The sequence below is a fragment of the Bombina bombina genome, chromosome 1 (assembly GCF_027579735.1).
Source record: "Bombina bombina isolate aBomBom1 chromosome 1, aBomBom1.pri, whole genome shotgun sequence".
NCBI lineage: Eukaryota > Metazoa > Chordata > Amphibia > Anura > Bombinatoridae > Bombina > Bombina bombina.
The window spans coordinates 1,414,117,120-1,414,137,325 of record NC_069499.1 but is presented as its reverse complement, the minus strand read 5'-3'; the positions used below and the strand labels follow the sequence as shown (position 1 = coordinate 1,414,137,325).

General features: G+C 36.9%; 1 protein-coding gene across 3 annotated transcripts in view; it reads right to left on the bottom strand.

Moving 5' to 3' along the window:
• Positions 1-20,206, bottom strand: part of LOC128652381 (death-associated protein kinase 2) — a 310,674-nt gene that overhangs the window by 102,806 nt on the left and 187,662 nt on the right. For all 3 annotated transcript variants that reach the window (XM_053705320.1, XM_053705323.1, XM_053705326.1), the window contains one exon: positions 11,377-11,513. In XM_053705320.1, coding sequence (XP_053561295.1) covers positions 11,377-11,513 — 137 coding nt within the window. The remainder of the gene's footprint in view (positions 1-11,376; positions 11,514-20,206) is intronic.

Below are 20,206 nucleotides of genomic sequence, written 5' to 3'. Positions count from 1 at the left end.
TAAGAGCAATGTCTTGTTTGATGCCAATAAGTCACCATTTTTAAAATGATGTGCAGCTCATGTGTACAACAAGTAACTCTCTGCTACACACGTTGCTTCTGATATTATGATCAAGATATTTTTTTTGGCCCCCCTCTGAGGTCGCCCATGACTGCACCTACCAAAAGGTGTGGTGACCGTGAAGTGGATCTATTCATGTATTCACTATCCCATCTGGCATAGCCACTTCCCAGGTTTGGAATCACATCACACCCTTTTAGTAATAACATACAGCACCTTTTAATCATGTGTTATTATTTATTAGACTATATAATAGATAATAGAGAAACTAGCTATTTAATTTAATTTAATACTTTAGGAATAACACGTTTCTAAAAATAGATTTAATTATTACCGGAGTACCTTGACTAATTAAAGGTACATAAAAGTGCTGAAAGAAAATATTCCAATGTGTCATATGCGAGTAACAATGCAATAATAAAACTATGTTTTTCACCTCTGAAAAATAATTAACCTCTTTAGCCACCTTGACGTAGCTACTACGTCAAAGGGTACTTTGCCCAGCGTACCCTGTTGACATAGAAGCTACGTCCAACGTTCTATCTCATGCTGCAGTCTAAGCCGTCAGCTGAGACCACAGCCAGAGGAAGAAGCAATCTGTCTTCATATGGTAAGGCAGCACTGACAGCACTCCTGTTACCATTTGAAGCACAGGGACACTTTGTGCCCCTGTTTGCATCGGCTTGCAGTGGTAGTATTGGTGGCATGTGAGGGTCATGAAGGAGGTGGGTGGCCAGCCCATCGCTGGAGGGGGTGGGATTTACATGGAGGGAGAGGGAAGGGATCCACTACACTATGGAAAAGGGTACGACTAGAGGGTAGAGGGGGGCACTGAATGATGATTGATTGGAGGGGGGAGGGAACGCTAAACAACAGATTTTTTTTTTAATGAATAACTTAAAGGGACAGTATACACTAATTTTCATATAACTGCATGTAATAGACACTACTATAAAGAATATGCACAGATACTGATATAAAAATCCAGTATAAAACCGTTTAAAAACTTACTTAGAAGCTTCAAGTTTAGCTCTGTTTAAAAGGTTACTGGAACACCCACTGCAAATAGCAGACCCTCCCCTTCCCTTTGCATATGAAAAGACCCTTGAACCCGATAGCTTTTTTTTTTTTTTTTTAATTTCTCGTTTGCCTGTTTTTCTTTTTCTTTTTTATGATAAAATTATAAACATGCCAGCAATGTAATGTGAAACCATAAACACGTGTTTGCTTACTTTCACTGTTAAACCGGAGGCTATACATAATCTTTTTCTTTATGCTGTATATTCTCTGTAAGCTATTATTTTTGTTATATTGCTGACTTTAAAATAAATGGTTACAAAAAAAAGAAAAGACCCTTTACACATACAGAAGCAAGCTGGAGTCCGTATACGTCGGTATTCTGCTAAACCTTTGCGGCTTGGTTAGGAGCAATGTTATTTAAAAATATGCAAAACTATTCATTTAAAAAAAAAAAAAAAAACTGTATGGGCTATATAAATGGATCATCTACAAAACATGTATACAAAGAAAAATCTAGTGTATAATGCCCCTTTAAAACAAGTTAAATAAATACATATAAACTGGGTAATGGCAGACAGCTGTCAGTACCCAAGGTGGAGGACATTATTTAGAGGTAAGGTTTAGAAAGCTATTTGGGAGGGATTAGGAGGGATCCTACACTGCAGAAAAAAAAGTGGCAGATTGTCTGCCAGTACCTAAGATGGTAGGTGAACAATGGGGACAAGGGAGGGAAGATAGCTGTTTGGGAGAAATCAGGTGGAGATCAGGGGTTGGGAGGTGTCAGCTGAGAGGGTAATCTCTACACTACAGCTAAACTTAACCTTACAAGCTACCTGATTAACCTTTTCACTGCCGGGAATTTCAGAAGTGTGTTGCGCAGATGCAATTAGCAGCCTTCTAATAACCAAAAAGCGATGTCAAAGCCTTGCATGTCTGCTACTTCTGAACAAAGGGAATCCCAGAGAAGCTTTTACAACCCTTTATGCTATGACTGCATAAGCGGTATGTAAATAATTTCAGTGAGAACCCCAAAGTTTGTGAAAAAATTAAAAAAAAAAAATTTTTAAACTTTAATTTATAACCAACCAAGTGTACAATAACGCACATTGTGTCCTTTACACGCCACGCAGGGTATATTGATAAAACAAACAGGATTGTTTGAGATAAAGCCATATACATAGACAAATATTACAGAATGTAGACTTCTCAGATGTGATTATTATTTTAAGAATCTTCTATGAGCTGGTAAACCAGCAACTATGTATGTGTCTATTTACCACAATGTTGGGTTTTTTATTATTATATAAGTAAACTAAACTAAATAAACTCAAATAAACTAAACAAATGATACAGGGCAAATAATGGGTACACTGTAGGACATCTTGCGATTAAGCACACTCCCAATAGCTCATTCTTAGGTTCACCTTGTCATTCCAGGGGGGTATAGTAGTGATTTAAAGAGTATTAAGAATATAATAAAACTAGTCCAATCGGCAAAGTCTTGTGTAAGTAGAAGGAGTTGTGTAAAGATGCTGTGTGTGTATAGTTATCCCAAGTCCTGGTGCAAACAGCTTAACTAGATCTCTAGGAGAGCGATCACAATTTTTCATAGGTGCAAACCTGTCAAACCTGTCAAGCCTTTGTGGGAAGTAATATACTTAAGTTAGAATTTCCACTAGCAAGTTAAGATATTGAAAAGTCAAATAGAAGTGGAGTATGCAAGTAAAAATGTACCTCTTACTATGTGGTAGGGTGTTTTGCTTTGATTTGAGTGTCAATAGATTACTATCAGGGTATATTGCCTAGAATCCAACAACCTCTGTCTCCTTAATCCTACGCCCTATATTCCTGCAGTGAACCCAGATTAATTTTTGAATAAAGTGAACAATAATACTCAGTTGGTGTTAAAATTGTGTAGTATATAAAAAGTATTGTGCAAATTATGGCACGTGGTTATGGCCTAGAAGAGTCAATGAACTGTGTTATGTAAATTTATATAGCATGTCTGATATCACTATTTTCTTGGGATATCGTGCCAAAGTAGAATTCTTTAACCCCTTAGTGACCAGAGCACTTTTCCATTTTCTGTCCGTTTGGGACCAAGGCTATTTTTACATTTCTGCGGTGTTTGTGTTTAGCTGAAATTTTCCTCTTACTCATTTACTGTACCCACACATATTATATACCGTTTTTCTCGCCATTAAATGGACTTTCTAAAAATACCATTATTTTCATCATATCTTATCATTTACTATAAAAAAAATTATAAAATATGAGGAAAAATGGAAAAAAACACACTTTTTCTAACTTTGAACCCCAAAATCTGTTACACATCTACAACCACCAAAAAACACCCATGCTAAATTGTTTCTAAATTTTGTCCTGAGTTTAGAAATACCCAATGTTTACATCTTCTTTGCTTTTTTTGTAACTTATAGGGCCATAAATACAAGTAGCACTTTGCTATTTCCAAACCATTATTTTTCAAAATTAGCGCTAGTTACATTAGAACACTAATATCTTTCAGGAATCCCTGAATATCCATTGACATGTATATATTTTTTTTTAGAAGACATCCCAAATTATTGATCTAGGCCCATTTTGGTATATTTCATGCCACCATTTCACCGCCAAATGCGATCAAATACAAAAAATTGTTCACTTTTTCACAAATTTTTTCACAAACTTTCAGTTTCTCACTGAAATTATTTACTAACAGCTTGTGCAATTATGGCATAAATGGTTGTAAATTCTTCTCTGGGATCCCCTTTGTTCAGAAATAGCAGACATATATGGCTTTGGCATTGCTTTTTGGTAATTAGAAGGCCGCTAAATGCCACTGCGCACCACACGTGTATTATGCCCAGCAGTGAAGGGGTTAATTAGGGAGCATGTAAGGAGCTTTTTGGGGTAATTTTAGCTTTAGTGTAGTGTAGTAGACAACCCCAAGTATTGATCTAGGCCCATTTTGGTATATTTCATGCCACCATTTCACCGCCAAATGCGATCAAATTAAAAAAAACGTAAAATTTTTCACAATTTTAGGTTTCTCACTGAAATAATTTACAAACAGCTTGTGCAATTATGGCACAAATGGTTGTAAATGCTTCTCTGGGATCCCCTTTGTTCAGAAATAGCAGACATATATGACTTTGGAGTTGCTTTTTGGTAATTAGAATGCTGCTAAATGGCGCTGCGCATCACACGTGTATTATGGCTAGCAGTGAAGGGGTTAATTAGGTAGCTTGTAGGGAGCTTGCAGGGTTAATTTTAGCTTTAGTGTAAAGATCAGCCTCCCACCTGAAACATCAGACCCCCTGATCCCTCCCAAACATCTCTCTTCCCTCCCCTACCCCACAAATGTCCCCGCCATCTTAAGTACTGGCAGAAACTCTGCCAGTACTAAAATAAAAGGTATATTTGGGCTTTTTTGTGCATTTTTTGTTAGCATATTTACATATGCTTCTGTGTAGGGATCCCCCTTAGCCCCCAACCTCACTGATCCCCCACTAAATAGCTCTCTAACCCTCCCCCTCTGACTTAATGTGCGCCATCTTGGGTACTGGCAGCTGTCTGCCAGTACCCAGTTTAGTGAAAAAAAATGCTTTTTTTTTAATAAAATATGTCCCTTTTCTGTAGTGTAGCTTTCCCCCCCCCCAAGACCAACCCCCCACCCCTTCCAGATCCCTTAGATGTTTTTTAAAAAAAGTTTATTTTTTTTTTTTTTTTACTTTTCCTTTTCTACTTTTCTGTAGTGTAGCGGTTCCCACCCGCTCCCGCCCCGTGCACGCGCCCGCCCGCCACCCCCCCGTGCACGCGCGCGCGCCCGTGCGCGCCCCCAACGATCACGATCCCGATCCCGCCCCCCGTGACGTCACGCGCGACACCGATGGCCGCCCACCCGCCTCCCAATTCGGCTCCCACCCACCAACGATACCGGCCATCGATGTCCGGTGCAGAGAGGGCCACAGAGTGGCTCTCTCTGCATCGGATGGCCATGTATGGTTATTGCAGGATGCCTCCATATCGAGGCATCACTGCAATAACCGGAAAGCAGCTGGAAGCGAGCAGGATCGCTTCCAGCTGCTTTCCACACCGAGGACGTGCAGGGTACGTCCTCAGGCATTAACTGCCTTTTTTTTGAGGACGTACCCTGCACGTCCTCGGTCATTAAGGGGTTAAAGGGCCATAATACCCAAATATTTAAACACTTGAAAGTGATGCAGCATAGCTGTAAAAAGCTGACTAGAAAATATCACCTGAACATCTCTATGTAAAAAAGAAAGATATTTTACCTCAAAAAATCCTCAGTAGCCACCTCCCATTGTAAAAGATTTCTAAGCAGCATATTAGTGTGTCTGTCCCGGGACAACTGAAGGGATGAGCATTGTGAACTCTCATATTATTTCACCAATCAGGTAAAGGAAGCTTACTATGAAATCTCATGAGAGTTAAGTCAAATCTCATGAGATCACAGTAAGAGTTCATGACCTCAGCACTGCTGATGCTGATTGGCTGCTGTTCATTTCTTCATTTTTTTTTTTTTTTACCTGCAGCTGGGAGCAGCTGAGTATAACTTTTTACACAGAATTAACTCTACTGAGCTGAGGAAATTGTGAGGTAAAATATCTTCCTTTTTTACATAGAGATGCTCAGGTGATATTTTCCTGTCAGCTTTTTCCAGTTATATTGCATCAGTTTCAAGTGATTTAGCATATGAGTATTATGTCCCTTTAAGTGAATTGCGAATGAAGCGCTTAGCCCCAGGTGGTAGTTATAGTGAGCGCAAAATTAAAGGATACAAACAATATTAAAAAATCCAGTACAATTAATGAATAGTGTAAATTGGAAGTTTTGCCAAATGAAAAGAATGTGTATATAAACCAGCAATTCAATTTTATATCACAATTATTTGTATACTGACAAAAAAATTCTTCTTTTCTAAAAATAATAATTACGTATGCCGCTATAAATTGGCTACATATCCTTTTTTAGCCTATGTAAAAGAGCCGAGGAAAACATAAAAATAAAAAAAAATTACAACAAAAGAATGTATTAATAATAACTACAACAGCAGCTATCTAGAAAAAAAGAAAAACTGTGCATGTTGTAAGGTAAAAGGGCTTCTAATAATTATGCAGGAATATTAAATTATGACATTAACTTTTACCACAAAGTGTTAAAGAGTCTTTGCGGTCAGTATAATTAAGGTATCTATATGAGCATAGCGTTGGAGCAAGTATTGTGGAAGCTGTAGAGTCAAATCAAATCTGTGTTTTAAGCTCTATAGCGGGTCGCCTGTCATGAAATTGACATAGATAAATAAATTGACCCACAGTGGTTTCATCCATATTGACAGTTAGCCGATGCCCATTGTTTTGCGAATGTACCGTAGATTGTCCTCCACGTGGGGGTTAAGGCTGTAAGCATTTGCAAACGGCACTGCTTCAGCCATGTGTGCTAGCTGAATCACCAGTAATGTTGATCCTCTGAATGATACGTCGCTATATAGCTGGCATATAGTATGGGAGAGTGTGGTCTTCAATGACTGTTGAGAGTAAAAATAAGTGCCAGGATTGCGTTGCAATGTAGGTATATTGCCTGTTACCGAATTGCTTGGCATTAACACTATGGGGTATATTTATCAATGTGCGAGCGGACATGATACGATGTAGCATACGCTGTCTGCATTTATCCTTGCACCAGCAGTTCTTGTGAACTGCTGGTGCAATGCTGCCCCCTGCAGATTCGCGGCCGCTAGCAGGGGGTGTCAATCAACCCGATCGTATTCTATAGAGTTGATTTCTGTCCGCGGCCTCAGAGCAGGCGGACAAGTTATGGAGCAGCGGTCTTTGGATCTTTTGAAACAAGGGGCATTAAAGGGACAGTGTACTGAAAAATAGTTTTTCCCTTAAAGGGACATGCCACCCACATTTTTTCTTTTATGATTTAGAAAGAGAATGCAATTTTAAACATCTTTCTAATTTACTTATATTATCTAATTTGTTTTATTCTCTTGATATTCTTTGATGAAAAGCATATCTAGATATGCTCACTAGCTGCTGATTGGTTGCTGCACATAGAAGCCTTGTGTGATTGGCTCACCATGTGCATTGCTTTTTCTTCAACTAAGGATATTTAAAAAAAGAAGCAAACTAAATAATGGAAGTAAATTGTAATGTTGTTTAAATTTCTATTCTCTATCTGAATCATGAAAGAAAGATTTTGGGTTTAGTGGCCCTTTAATGTGTTTACAATTGCTTTTTTTTACCAACTGCAGAGTAAAAAATGTATGAAAAATAGCTTTTTAAGGTTTTTTTGTGCATATTAAAGCTCTGATTTTGTGTTTTGAAGCCACAACCTAATAAAATGGGTTGAGCTTGTAGGTATAATCAGATCTCTTTACTGTATCACATTGTGTACATATACCTGTTTCTTTATCTTATATCTGTCCATAAAACAATCACCAGTACTTGGAGAGAACAATGGAAAAACATAATTTATGCTTACCTGATAAATTTATTTCTCTTGTAGTGTATCCAGTCCACGGATCATTCATTACTTGTGGGATATTCTCCTTCCCAACAGGAAGTTGCAAGAGGATCACCCACAGCAGAGCTGCTATATAGCTCCTCCCCTCACTGCCATATCCAGTCATTCGACCGAAACAAGCCGAGAAAGGAGAAACCATAGGGTGCAGTGGTGACTGTAGTTTAATTAAAATTTAGACCTGCCTGAAAAGGACAGGGCGGGCCGTGGACTGGATACACTACAAGAGAAATAAATTTATCAGGTAAGCATAAATGATGTTTTCTCTTGTTAAGTGTATCCAGTCCACGGATCATTCATTACTTGTGGGATACCAATACCAAAGCTAAAGTACACGGATGATGGGAGGGACAAGGCAGGAACTTAAACGGAAGCAACCACTGCCTGTAGAACCTTTCTCCCAAAAACAGCCTCCGAAGAAGCAAAAGTATCAAATTTGTAAAATTTGGAAAAAGTATGAAGGGAAGACCAAGTTGCAGCCTTGCAAATCTGTTTAACAGAGGCCTCATTTTTAAAGGCCCAGGTGGAAGCCACAGCTCTAGTAGAATGATCTGTAATCCTTTCAGGAGGCTGCTGTCCAGCAGTCTCATAGGCTAAACGGATTATACTCCGAAGCCAAAAAGAAAGAGAGGTTGCCGAGGCCTTCTGACCTCTCCTCTGTCCAGAGTAAACAACAAACAGGTTAGATGTTTGGCGAAAATCTTTAGTAGCCTGTAAGTAAAACTTCAAGGCACGGACTACGTCTAGATTATGCAAAAGTCGTTCCTTCTTTGAAGAAGGATTAGGACATAATGATGGAACAACAATCTCTTGATTGATATTCTTGTTAGAAACCACCTTAGGTAAAAACCCAGGTTTTGTACGCAGAACAACTTTATCTGAATGAAAGATCAGATAAGGAGAATCACAATGTAAGGCAGATAACTCCGAGACTCTTCGAGCCGAGGAAATAGCCATCAGAAAAAGAACTTTCCATGAAAGAAGTTTGATATCAATAGAATGAAGGGGTTCAAACGGAACCCCTTGAAGAACTTTAAGAACCAAGTTTAAGCTCCATGGAGGAGCAACAGGTTTAAACACAGGCTTAATTCTAACTAAAGCCTGACAAAATGCCTGAACGTCTGGAACTTCTGCCAGACGCTTGTGTAAAAGAATAGACAGAGCAGAAATCTGTCCCTTTAAAGAACTAGCTGATAATTCTTTGCCCAAACCCTCTTGGAGGAAGGACAATATCCTAGGAATCCTAAACCTACTCCATGAGTAATTCTTGGATTCACACCAATGAAGATATTTCCGCCATATCTTGTGGTAAATTTTCCTGGTGACAGGCTTTCATGCCTGTATTAAGGTATCAATTACTGACTCGGAGAAGCCACGCTTTGATAGGATCAAGCGTTCAATCTCCATGCAGTCAGTCTTAGAGAAAGTAGATTCAGATGATTGAAAGGACCTTGTATTAGAAGGTCTTGTCTCAGAGGCAGAGTCCATGGTGGAAAGGATGACATGTCCACTAGGTCTGCATACCAGGTCCTGCGTGGCCACGCAGGCGCTATCAATATCACCAATGCTCTTTCCTGTTTGATTTTGGCAATCAGACGAGGGAGCAGAGGAAACGGTGGAAACACATAAGCCAGGTTGAAGAACCAAGGCGCTGCTAGAGCATCTATCAGTGCCGCTTCTGGGTCCCTGGACCTGGATCCGTAACAAGGAAGCTTGGCGTTCTGGCGAGACGCCATGAGATCCAATTCTGGTTTGCCCCAACGGAGAACCAATTGAGCAAACACCTCCGGATGGAGTTCCCATTCCCCCGGATGAAAAGTCTGACGACTTAGAAAATCCGCCTCCCAGTTCTCTACACCTGGGATATGGATCTCTGACAGGTGGCAAGAGTGAGTCTCTGCCCAGCGAATTATCTTGGGACTTCTGACATCGCTAGGGAACTCCTGGTTCCCCCTTGATGGTTGATGTAAGCCACAGTTGTGATGTTGTCCGACTGAAATCTGATGAACCTCAGTGTTGATTGAAGTTAAAAAACTAACTATAATACACCACTCTCCTCTTACTACGTCCATCTTTGTTGAGAGTTGCAAGAGAATGACTGGATATGGCAGTGAGGGGAGGAGCTATATAGCAGCTCTGCTGTGGGTGATCCTCTTGCAACTTCCTGTTGGGAAGGAGAATATCCCACAAGTAATGGATGATCCGTGGACTGGATACACTTAACAAGAGAAATCAACATTTTATTATCTTATCTCTGCTATATCCCACTGGGAGTGTAATTTCTTCTGCTGGCTGTGTTTACAAAGCTTATCTATAGCTTGGACCTGCGGCCACAAAGTTTCAGAATAGGTGGGGATACCACATGCTAAATCAACTATTTCAAATTCCAATATAAGGGTAAAGGAGCTACGTGTAAACAATTTAATACACTCCAGCAGGTAAAGTGGATCATAGGGAACAAATTAAAGGGGAGAAAAATTTTGAGCAAACTGTCCCTTTAAGCTCCGTACGGAGCTTGATAAATCGGCCCCTAAATCTCCCGTATCTGTGATGATCTCTTCTTCGCTGTTTTGTGGTCTGGGACAGTGATCCAATAAGCCGTTATCCATTGAAATTGAATTTTGCAGCTGTTCCCATGCCTGCCGTTGCTGCGGTCTCTCCTCATGTTGATGCCTCTCTGGAGCCATGTAAACACCCCCACGGGATGACTCTGCTGATAGTTAGCGCCATTTTAAAGAAAGATGCGGAGGGTCCCCGACTTCAGTTTCGGTCAGAAATTGTTGTAATGTGAGTTCCAGCTTACCCAACGCCGGTAGTGGTAGATCCTTGAAGGAAATTATCATGTCTTGGTATCGGGGTTACTTTTCTGTGGGAAAGGTATCCATTTTTGTTAATATTCCCAAATTTGCTGTGTACAACGTGCTACGCTGCAGCCAGTACTCCTCTCTCCGTTCTTGGTTCTTTCTGACTTCTCAGGGCCAAGAGGTGTCTATCTTGATCCTTTGAGGTGCTCGAACAGCAAAACTGTTAAGGAGTAGTAGGATGGAAATGCATTTAGCCTGATTTAGAGATTAAATCTAGGGACTTGTGGCCATCTTTAAACACTACCCACCGGAAGTCAAACATTTTTTTTTAATATGATCGCATTTGGCAGTGAAACATTGGCATTAAATATTCCAAAATGTGCTTAGATCAACAACTTGGGTTGTCTACTAAAATAAATATATATATATATATATATATATATATATATATACACATACATACATAGAAAACACAGGTGGGGTAGCACTCTCTGGCTGGACCAGGTACACATCTTATGACCCTGTAACATGCACAGCCCTGGGTGCAAAACAGCACTCTCAGGAAGTTGCACTGTCACCAGAGTCACAGGCAGTTAACCCCAGACAGGTCTGGGTGCAAGGCCCAAATAGGGAAAATTACAAAAAAATAATACATTAAAATAGCACACAGAGAAAGTCCAGCACTCACTCACAAGCTCCTCAACTAAGATAAAACGCAGCAATGGAAGAGTTAGTTACCGCATTTGGCCAGCTTGTGAGTGAGTGCTGGACTTTCTCTGTGTGCTATATTAATATATATATATAATTTTGATAGATAGTTTAAATAACAAAAATAATGCTTTGTTTCTGTTTAAATGTAGTGATAGCATTTGAGCTAATAATATAATTTAAAATGTGCAAAATAATGTGTGTGTTATACAGAAACATTGTTATTATTCCTCACCTGCCAAGCTTTTCTAGCAGTTCGTATAGGTCTTCTACGTTCTCGTGCTTAAAAAAAGTCATCGTTGGGTTAAATACTTCGTCTTCTAAGCTCAATACTGTTTCATGTTCTGAGAGTATACTCTCTTCCAGGGAGGACTTAAGGAGAAAAAAAGCAAAGAAAGTGCTTATTAAACTGTACAAAACAACTTTAAAACTATGGGCATTTAAAAAGTCTGCTTTAGGATACATTTCTTATTTTTTTTTTATTTTCATGCAGTATTATTGACAAATTACTGGAAGTGACTATAATTTTCTTTGATTTTATTTAAAGGGACAGTAAAGTCAAAATTAAACTTTCATGATTCTTAAACAGTGTGCAAAAAAAATAATTACTTAAATGATTAAATTAGCTTCATTCTCTTGTACCCTTTGTTAAAAAAGCAAATTTAAAAGGACATTCCGGTTAAAATTTAAATGCACATCGATGAATTACATCTTTGAACATAGAACATATTTGCAATATACATGTATTGGCAAAAATGCTTTTAGTAAAAGTTATTATTGTTTTAGTGTTAACATTTTTCTCTGCACGTGCATGTGAAGCATAGCTAGATATTCTCAGGGTGCAGTTTAAATAATGCAGCTGCTCAGAGCGCTAGTGAGGCTTGTAATCATGTCAGCAATTAACACATTGAGTCATCAGATGGTACAAGCCCGTTAAGCTCTCTGATCAAGTGCTGTGTTCAAAATGCTGGTGCACGGTGCATACTTAAATACACTTTGAAACAGCTATAGCTTTTATTAGAAGCATTTTTGCTAATACATGGATATTACAAAAATGCCTCGATTCAAAACTGAAATGCATCCATGTGGATTCCAATTTTGGTTGGCATGTCCCTTTAAGTAAGCTCATGAGTGTGCATGTGCATTGACTGCTAGAGGCAAGTGCACACTCATAGGTTTGCTCTTTAACAAATTATACCAATAGAAAGAAGCACAGTTGATAACAGAAATAAATTGCAATTTTTTTTTTAAATTAATATGCTTTATCTAAACCCTGAACGATTGATTTTTGGCTTTAATATCCCTTTAATAATTCCTATATGGATGAGTATCATTAGAAGCACTCATATTTCGTAGTATAGGCATCACCTATTCTGTACTCTTTAGCATCAATGTTAGCTATGCCCATATAAATATGTGAGTACAGCTTGCAGCAAACACACTTCCTACTAGTTTTTTCCAACCTAGAATATTGGTAAAACCTCTCACATGACTGTAGTTAGAGAATTACATTTATGACCTAGAATGCAACCTTTATTTTTTTTTAACATCTCTAGCTTGTTATTTATGTACACTTTGATCTCGAATTCCCTAGAACTGCAATCGAATAAAACCATAATCCATACACACCAAATATACATATTTGTTTTATCAGTAAGAACATAAAACTGAGCGCACAAGATGCACGCAGTAGCCTGGTTTATATTTCCTGTTTTCCATTTCAATTCCTGTCCAACTGTGCTCACAGTATTGTGTAAGAGATAAAAAAAAACTTCAACAACCCATGGCTCAAAGCCAGCAAATCCATTTAAGTAAATAAAAAAAAATAAAAAATGTATTTATTTTGTATCCAAAAAAGCTGCATTTTTTATGGTCATTATGACTTCATAATGGGATCCTGAAAATATATTGTTCTTTAGGAAAATATTACTGTAACCAAAATATTTATTCTAGTCTTAATGCTGGCGAAAGCTCTATTATAAATTGTTCCTAGAGCAAAAGCTAAATTCCAAACTCAAACAATTGAAGAGGAACAAAAAAATATGCCTCTCTCATTCTCCTCTGAATCTTCTGATGCACAAAATATCAGGCATCTATTCTCTACCATAAAAATAGAGATGTTGACAGCAGAAAATACCTAGAAGGCATGTCTGATTCACCCATATTTGAATTTAAAGTGCAAATTAATTAATCCAGGTGATAACCTTAAAGGGATATCCCAGTGTAAAAATGTATTGTTCTATTTCATAGACATGTTATTTTTAAATGAAATTCCCTTTCCTAAAATGTGTTTTACTCTAGCAAAGGGGTTAAAAACTGTAAAAAAAAAAAAAAAAAGTGCTCATGTAACATTTCTGTGCTGCCTCTGACTGGAGTATACACATGTATGTCTCAACGGTCATTTCCTTTATTTGAAGTAACACAGGAATGTATCACATGCACAACTTTGACTATGTGTTTAAAATACATCATTTTATTTTTCAGTGGACTGTCCCTTTAACCATATCTCTGGGATTCATAATTTACCATATCTGTCCATCCCACTTCTGCTATAAGGCTATTCCTGGTAACCACTAACCTTTCTTAACAGCTTACAACATTGCTCTGGATCAGCTTTACACCAAACAGCCTAACAGGAAGGCTTTCTTTAGGTTCCAGTACTATAAAAAAACTGCAAGGTGTATAAAAAATCCCTATTTTGTAAAGTAAGGAAGCAGGGATACAATTTAGTTATGTGCCAGGAACTGTGGACAGTTGGTAAAATCTACATTTATTATTGAATATTTGTTTATAATTTGTTTTTGTAAACTTATGGATAAACCATTTAATCAGAAGAGGATATTAAAGTGAATGTAAATTTTGATGCTTAAGTGCCCGGTTTTTAAAACTTTGATTAAAAACAAGGGCACTTTAATTCATCAAAATTTACATTTCACTCCTGTTGTGACAAAAAACTTACCTTTTAAACTACACAGAAGCTGCTGCTTCCTCCGGTCTCACAAGCCATTTCTGATGTCAGAAATGATTGATAGGTCATCCTCCAATCACAGATTCCCCCCCGGGGGATTCAGTGTCTGATTCACTGCTGTGATTGGAGGAAGCCAGATACCTCATTTTAGACCCAGGAAGAGGCTTTGAAAAAGGTGGAGGAAGCTGGAGCTGCTGTGAAGATTAAAAAGTAAGTTTATTTTCACAACAGGAGTGAAATGAAAATATTGATGAATTAAAGTGCCCCTGTTTTTAATCAAAGTTTTAAAAACCGGGCACTTTAGCATCAAAATTTACATTCACTTTAATTATTCACAGATGTTGAAGAAGGTTTTAAAGACTCTGAGCTTTATGTATGGAGTATAAATTGTATCCACTTCAGTGACTTTTGTACAGTACTTTAAACCAAGGGTTGACAAATTAGACCAGAGGGCCCAAAATACTTACATTCCAGCCATTCATTTTTCAAAGAGCCAAAGAATAATTTTAAGTATGTAGAAGATTCCACGTTTGTAGCCAGAGCTGTAATTTTAGGAATCATGAAAACCTGGCTCTTGCGATATGTGAAGCCCAGTTCTAAACTACTTATAGGGACAATCCTGGAAAAAACTGCACAGTCGTGTGTAATGTGTGATTGATAGAGTATATTAGCTGCACCTTCCTTCTTGAGCTTCAGAAATGCAAAAAGGAAACTCTTGTACCTTATGTGCTATAAGGAAACAGACACCTGGGTTCTTCAATTCTTCTGTATCAATGTATATATACTTATATGTTGCTATAATTTATTGTAACCTCTTATGCTAGAGAATAAGGTGCAAATTTATATTTTTTAGATGGGTATATACAGGCGTACTTCGTTTCATTGTGCTTCGCTTTCGCAAAGGTTTGTGACAACCCTGCATTGAGCAAGTCTATTGGTGCTATTTTTCCAACATAAATACACATTTAAACACCTAAATACACACATACACACATATATATATATACACATATACATACACACATATACATTTATACACACACATATATATATACACATGTATATACATAGACACACACATATATATATACATACACACACACACATATATATATACATACACACACACACACATATATATATATATATATATACACACACACACATATATATATATACACACACACAGACATACAGACACACACATATACATACATTTAAACACACACACACACACCCCATTAGCAAAAAGATTACGGCTGCCTGAAGGCACAGATGATAATTAGCATTTTTTAGACATAATGCTATTGCACACTTAATAGACTACAGTATAGTGTAATAACATCATTTTTAAATGCACTGGGAAAACCAAATATTTGTGTAACTCGCTTTATTGCGATATTCGCTTTATTGCGTTGGTCTGGAACTGAACCCGCAATATTTCTGAGATATGACTGTATTCAATTTTTGTTGGGGAGGGGAATCTGCAAAGGTGCAACTAGAATTATAACAAATAACGCTAAATAATAATACATCTGTATGAAAAATATGTTTTGAATATTATATTTTAGCAGGTTTTAATGATTTAATTGCTGTTCTTTAAAATAACAAATACATTATCCTACAACAATCAATTAACATCTATTAAAAGAAAGATTCCATGACAGTATTGAAGCTTTCTGCACATATTCACTATAGAAACTGGAGAATCTCTCCTGCATGCAAAATGTGAGGAAGCGGAGGCGGAAAATCATGGGGTCGATTGATCTGGGAGCAGAGAAGCCAAACTGCATTGTTAGTAGTACAGCAAAGCTTAAGCCGCAAGAGGCGCATGCAATGAACTGCAGGGAAAGCGGCGAATGTGCTCAGACAAGTAGCAAAATCTGCTCATCTCAAACACAATGAGATGTCGGGCACAGGTTGGTCACTCACACCCTTCAGACACATAAGGATGTAGGTATCAGCCATTGAACTTAATAACACAGTAATATATAATAAGGCACTCAAATTACTATATGGATTTAATATAGAGAGTAAAACAGCAATAACGTGAATGCTGTAACCCTGTCACCTGGTTACACAAGTGTTTAATGATGGGCAGATATCAGCTGTCAGATTCCTGATTATGTCAGTAAGCTCCCCTGTCTGCAGCTTGGTATTACAAATACCCGGCGCGCTCACAGTCTAACGCCCCCCAAAAGCTTTAAGGGACAACGATTTGTGTATTATTGACCCTAGCTATGTATTTAACACCCGCAAAGGGGTTAAAGGGACAGTCTACAATAGAATTTTTATTGTTTTAAAAGATAGATAAGGCCTTTATTACCCATTCCCCAGTTATGAATAACCAACACAGTTATATTAATATACTTTACCTCTGTGATTACCTTGTATCTAAGCATCTCCAGACAAGCTGTTAATAGAGCCTTTGAAACAGGCAGAAATATAGATATTTAAAATGATATAAAGTGTATTAATTTAACAATGTTGGTTGTGCAAAGCTGGGGAATGGGTAGTAAAGGCGTTATCTATTTTTTTAAACAATAACAATTTTTGTGTAGACTGTCCCTTTAAACATATAAGTTAGGTTACCATTGAGTTTCTGCATCTATTTTTTTTTTAGCATTTAAGAGTCAGTGTATATAGGAAGCAGGAGATAACAATTCACTGCATTTAAAGCTGGTGCAGAAAACCCTTTAAAAATGGCTGGACTAACTCTATCCCCACAGGGTGGTTGATTTCTTCTGATGTTTTTTGTTTAAATTGTTATTTTTTATCCTGTCGCCATTTATTGCAGTATTGACATTTTTAGTATATGTGAAGGTTTCAACTGAAAAAAGCAACTATTTCAAATGATAAAATAAAGGTAAATTAGCAATTTTTAAGCAATTTAATACACCTCAGCAGGTAAATTGGATCATTGGGAACACATTAATGAAGATAACATTTTACACTGCCTGTAATGTTCATGTAAATATATTATTTTCTGGTACCAGTTAGCTCAGTTTTTTTAGGGGGATTCAGGGAAATATTTCCAGCCTCACTGGTTAATAAAAATATGATTTTTGTAATAAATACTTGTATTAAATGTTATTGTTGTTTGGTACAATTTTTCAGCAATGGTAATTATTGGGTTAAGATAATAAAATTGTCGGGATGGCATATGTATCCTGCTGTTTATTAATACCCAATGTGTATGTCCAGTGAAGTAAAAAAGGAAAAAGCCGTAGTCCAGGACTAAAACACTAGACGACAATGACTTACCAATAAGTCCTTTGATTTTATACATTTCAGATATGACCTGTCCCCTCTAAGTAACATGACACCATACTGAGAACCTCTGCACCTGATATTCAAATTCTTATTTGCTTACAATGACATGATTAATTTTTTTATTTCCTGATTCATACAGAACATGCAATTTGAAACAAATTTCCAATTTATTTCTATTATCTCATTATTTGTATCCTTTGTTGAAAAATCATACCTAGGTAGTTTAAGTAACAGAAATGTACTAGGGGGAGCTTGCTGCACATATATGTCTCTTATCGTTCGTTCACACGATTTGTTCAGCTAGCTTCCAGTAGTGCTATGGTGCTCCTTCAACAAAGGATGCCAAGAGAAAGAAATTGGAAAGTTGTTTATATGCTCTATCCGAATCATAAAAGAAAAAATGATTTCCCTTTAAAGGGACACTAAACCCATTTTTTTTTCTTTCTTGATTCAGATAGAACATGCAATTTTAAGCAACTTTCTAATTTACTCCTATTATCAATTTTTCTTCGCTCTCTTGGTATCTTTATTTGAAAAAAAGGCATCTAAGCTAAGGAGCCAGCAATTTTTTGGTTAGGACCATGGACAGCACTTGTTTATTGGTGCTGTCCAATCAGCAAGGACAACCCAGGTTGTTCACCAAAAATGGGCAGGCATCTAAACTTACATTCTTGCTTTTCAAATAAACATACCAAGAGAATGAAGAAAATTTGATAAAAGGAGTAAATTAGAAAGTTGCTTAAAATTGCATGCTCTATCTGAATCATGAAAGAAAAAAATTTGGTTCAGTGTCCCTTTAAGGGCCATTTTAGTTAAAGGTGAAATTCATGTCTGTGTATTTGTAGGTTGAATTACATTTGTACAATATACGATATACAGACAGTTTGTAAGATGGAATACCAAAACAGACTGTAAGCAATGGTAGAACAAAATACTCCCCTCAAGGCACAACCGCTGCCTTCCCTCAGTCTCTCCCAATGAGACTGTAAATAGGATATAAATTCGATAGTGGGTGACGCAGGTTAGGGGGTTCCTTCTTTACAGATGAAGAGATAGGATCCTCACGACCCTTCAGTAGTAAAATTTCACAGGTGCACTAGGAGTAGAAAACCTCTATTATGTATATACACAAAATTCAGTTGTATAAGTGCAGTATACTCACAAGTACTGTATATATTTCTTGTGTCAGTGATGGTGAGAAAAGAAAACAGCAGTCCTTATGTCTTAGGAACAGTGTTTAATTTAAAAACAGTTCAAAACAGCTCAACACGTTTCACCGCTCAAAGCGTCTTTCTCAAGAGCAAATAAAAGGCTTAAAATCAGCTGACATCTTGCCAACACCAAAAATACACATTTGATATGTTCCAACTTCCGGTCTAACAGACGATGGACTCACAGATTAAATATATTTTCCCATATGAAAAACAAAAAAAAACCAGTTTTATTTCCAACCAATGAATCATATTTTTCTTAAAAATCTTTAAAATATTATTAATTAAGGGTAAAATAATGTTTTTCAATAGTATAACATTCTCATTGGGTGAACATAAACCCATTAACCTATCACAGAACCCGAATTTTTTTAAAAAAAAAGTAGTTCCCATTCAAGTCGTGCTTAGATGTTAAGTCCTCAATCAGGTCTGGACCATTATCATTGCGTTCACATGGTATCCGTTCAACCAATAGTGGGAAAGCTTATCAAATCCAGTGTTTACTTTTTTCAAGTCCGGTCACATGGTATAGGACATCCAATGAAATTTCCGAAAAACGGCATGGCAAATACAACTCGCTTAGATCACTTTCTAAAATCAAAAAAGTAGAGATATACAACAATATTAGCGAGCAGATAACCAGCAAAATAAGTTTAGTAAAACATTTGAAGTGTGTTATTTTCATGACGCTCTATATACAAAAATTATCTGTATACAAATTTTTTTTACTGAAGATGTGTAGCGGTGATCACTTTTTTTTCAATCTTGTTTAGATATTCTAGAATTCTAGTCTTTAGTAAAATAAGAGGTTTGTCCTAACTATTGAATTTGACAATTACATTGTAATAGATTTATTACATTTTTGGTCTTACGACTAATGAAACTTTTGATCTCATATGACGTGCCAGTTATTACAGCAGATGTAAATGTTTTGTGTACTCTTTTGGTGTAATTTCACCCTTTACATCTACCAATTGTAGAACATGCAACTGCCACATGTATGATGGTAACAATCTAACATGGATAGGAATAGAAAAGGTGGCCTTGCATTGGAAAAGAGGTCAAATAGACAAAGAACTAAATAAGATAGAACTATGGTAGATCCATACACTGAGGACGTATGGCCAATGGCGTCTGAACAAATATAGTAGGGTCCCAGCCTTTATGTAACTGCACGGATAGCACTAGCAAGCACTTTTGCACAATGTCAATTAATATTATTGAGTTTTGTATAAGAGAATAAGGTACATCATATACAAAAAGTCACATTAATGCACAATAAGTGAACTGTCCTGTTTTATTTAAACATTGTTTATTGAGTATGAACATAACATATTACATTTAACTGAATTTAATGGGAGATTAACTATATAATGAAAATAGAATGAAATTAGTTTATTAATCTCTCATCATGAATGTTTAATTGCACTTTATTTATTTAATGTATTTTAGTTATTTTTTTTTTGTTTTGATGTCAATAGGTTAGAGTAACTATATAAAATTTAGACTCATGATCACCGCTACACATCTTCAGTATAAATTTTTTGTATACAGATAATTTTTGTATATAGAGCGTTATGAAAATAGCACACTTCAAATGTTTTACTAAACTA